The sequence below is a fragment of the Anarrhichthys ocellatus genome, unplaced genomic scaffold (genome assembly GCF_004355925.1).
Source record: "Anarrhichthys ocellatus isolate YVR2014 unplaced genomic scaffold, GSC_Weel_1.0 scaffold220, whole genome shotgun sequence".
Classification (NCBI taxonomy): Eukaryota; Metazoa; Chordata; class Actinopteri; order Perciformes; family Anarhichadidae; genus Anarrhichthys; species Anarrhichthys ocellatus.
In genome coordinates this window covers 137,636-140,889 of record NW_022280250.1, presented here as the reverse complement: position 1 = coordinate 140,889, position 3,254 = coordinate 137,636, and the positions used below count along the sequence as shown (strand labels likewise).

The 3,254-nt window shown below is 41.5% G+C and overlaps 1 protein-coding gene across 1 annotated transcript in view; it reads right to left on the bottom strand.

The window, feature by feature from the left end:
* Positions 1-1,310: 1,310 nt before the first annotated feature.
* The window catches only part of LOC116400931 (GDNF family receptor alpha-4-like), a gene marked incomplete at its 3' end in the record, with an annotated part of 50,055 nt that continues 48,111 nt past the window's right edge, over positions 1,311-3,254 (bottom strand). The window contains exon 8 of the mRNA XM_031879045.1: positions 1,311-1,315. Coding sequence (XP_031734905.1) covers positions 1,311-1,315 — 5 coding nt within the window. The remainder of the gene's footprint in view (positions 1,316-3,254) is intronic.

Here is a 3,254-nt window from a genome sequence, read left to right as displayed (position 1 = left end):
CTCATTATTGCCTTGGCACTAGCTCAGCATGTCCTGCCAAAGCAAGACACTGAAATGGAATTTGAGAAAGAGGGAGTGCGTGGGAGATTGTAAATGAAGAAAGGGAGGAAGATGCTGACAGAGAGAGAGAGAGAGAGAGAGAAAGAGAGAGAGAATCAGGAAAAAAGGGGAATCAAATGAGAGAAAAGGGAAAAGACAAAGAAACTGGGAGCAGTGGTAGAGTGCGAGGGATGCTGCAGCATAATTAAAAGTACTTAACTTTGGCCAGAATGACAATGAAGAAGCACAAACAACGCTGACAAGGGTATTAACACAGACACGTTTACCTCGACACAAGACAAACAGCCACACTGACGACACAGACAGCGAGCCAAAACCACAGAGCATCCAGAGGGCCACACTGTGCACACCGCAGTCCCATTCCGACAGCGGCACGGGCTTTACTCTAAGTGAAGGTGACTACTACTAAAGGCGCTGACTCCCATGTACTTATTTTACTTACTGTGAAGCTGTTCTATAGGGATTGTCTGTTCCTGTGGTTGACGTTTCTTTCTCTAAGCCACGTTTCTCGATCGATGAGTTGTTGTAAAGTTTATAACATTCCAAAACACAAGCGTGAAAGTGCTCTGTAAATGCATATGCCTGCACGTTAGGTGGACTAAAGGTATGTATGTCCAGGTAGGTCCACACACATTCATACACCGATGGCACACTCTTCGGGAGCAATTTGGGGTTAACTGTCTTGACCAAGACATACAGGCGGGGAATCGAACCGCCTTTCTTCCGATAAGAAGACGACCTGCTCTACATCTAAGCCAAGCTTGTGAAAATAGCAAGTGAGGAAGCTGCAGAAGTGGGAACGTAAACGGAGAAAATCGAACTTCACAAATGTGTTTTTAGGTATTATATTATCCTATGCTGTAGTCGGACATAACTCATTATTTGAATAATTATAAGTACAAGTACGAGTTCCCTGGGTGTGTCCATCGACAGCAGACTGAACTGGAAGACCAACATCATCGCTGTGTACAAGAAGGCGATGAGTCGACTCTTTTTCTTGAGGAAACTTCGATCCTTCAATGTGTTCAGCAAGATGTTGGAGATGTTCTACCGGTCTGTTGTGGCCAGTGCACTGTACTTCTCCGTAGTCTGCTGGAGCATTGGAGCCGGAGACACCAACAGACATAACAAACTGGTTAAGAAGGCCGGCTCCATCATTGGCCGCTAACAGGACTACCTGGAACAGGTGGTGGAGAGGAGGACACTGAAGAAACTATTATCCATATTGGATAACCCGGACCACCCTCTCCACCACCTACTGCAGGGACAGCGGAGCACTTTCTCCAACAGACTGATCCAGCTCCGCTGTCACAAGGAAAGATGCAGGAGAACATTCCTGCCCTCTGCTATTAGACTTTATAATAAATCACCACTGGCCAGATCAATCACACAACTATAACATGTTTGTTTGTTAAATCTTTGCACTATTGTTTAGTTAGTTCATTTTATATTATTCTATTTTATTGTATATATTGTGCATTTTTGTATTTGATATTTCTTTTGTTTTTTAGTTTTTACTCTGTTATTTTTATTGCTTTACCTGCATCTATAAAGGCTGCTGTAGCGAAAAAAATTCCCCTTGCGTGATTAATAAAATAACTATCTATTTATCTATCTATCAGTCTGAATTGTATTATTGCCGATACGACGTGATGCCCGTGTCTGACTATCACCAGCTGATCTACCGAGCTTCCGATAAGTGCATAACAGCAATAAGGTGCATGTTGAGACAACACTACCCTGTTGAAATTCAAACACTATACTCAGTGTGCACAGTGTACTACATGGAAGTATGCGAATGGAGACACAGCACATGTGCATATGGAGTGACTGTGTGTGTGCGTGTGTTTGTCTTCCGGTCAGCCTCTGACTTATTTCAAAATTCACCAGTTCTCACAGTTATTTATTTTCCGCCAGGCACCCTTCTTTTTCACTCCCTCGTCCCAGTAACTTTATGAAGTACATTTCCAAAATTAAAGGTGGAAATCACAAATAACTTTGAATCACTACATTTAGTTCAGTTCAAAGATTCATAATCATTGCCTACGTAGTTGGTTGACTTCTTCTTGTTCACTGCGTTCACACCAAATATGGCGTTGGGGTGATAAACACAGGGTTGTCTGACGTTGTGGGGGTGTCACCTAAATTTAAAAAGTCCACTGATTGCCGGTTATGTGACATCATGTTGCGGTTCTGCAAAAGTTGATTCTGTTTCAACGTTTCCTGTGGTCCCCACCGCCGCAGCCCAAACAAACTGCCCACATTCACATTACTAATGCCTGATTTGGAGTGAATGCAACCTAAAAATAGGCCAATTAATGTCAAAATCCGTTACACTGCATACACGTTAATGCAGCAATATATATCCTGAAGCATCAGATATAATAGTAAAACACTGACAGGGCACATTTTACTGCACGGGTACTTTTACTTTCTGTACTTAATTAAAGTACATTTTGTTGATAATAACTTACGTGACTAAGGTTTTGAATGCAGGCATTTTAGTCGTAGTGGATTGTTTCATCTGTATGGTATTAGTATGTTTACTGCAGTGAAGGATCTGAATCATTTTTCATCCACGAATCACTTGTCAGTGATTTAAGTTTGGGAACTCACTTGGCAAACAGTTAATATACAACCAGTAGTTCCTTGGCTCCAGATCCTTGGCAGGGTCAAAATTCTTGCTCATAGTATACAACTACATTTTATCTGTTAACTTCTGTAAACACAACAGTATTAAATATGATCACATCATGTTTTAATCAATGAAGATCAAAGAGTTTATTTGAGCTGTTTGTTACAAGAGATATCACAAGAAAACCTTCAAATGAGAATTAGGAGATACAGGATCGAAATAGATGATTCGCTGCAGTGAAGATGAAGAATTTAAAAGAATGATTATGTTACATGCCTGCTGTACTGAAAACATACCGAACCGTGACCCCAAAATCATGTCACAAACTGACCCATGACTTTTGTGTACGGTTCCACCCCTAATAAACTCTACACAATAGTGTGCATTGCATCTCTAATAGCAACATTAATACCGGTGCCAGCAGAGAGACAACGACAAAGCGAAACAAAAAACGGCCTCAAACCAAACACGTCTACAAAAGCATCAATCCCATACAGCTGGGACCAGACCCAGTGTGTGTGTGCATTTACACGTAGCTTAACTGTGTTCTCAGCTGCCA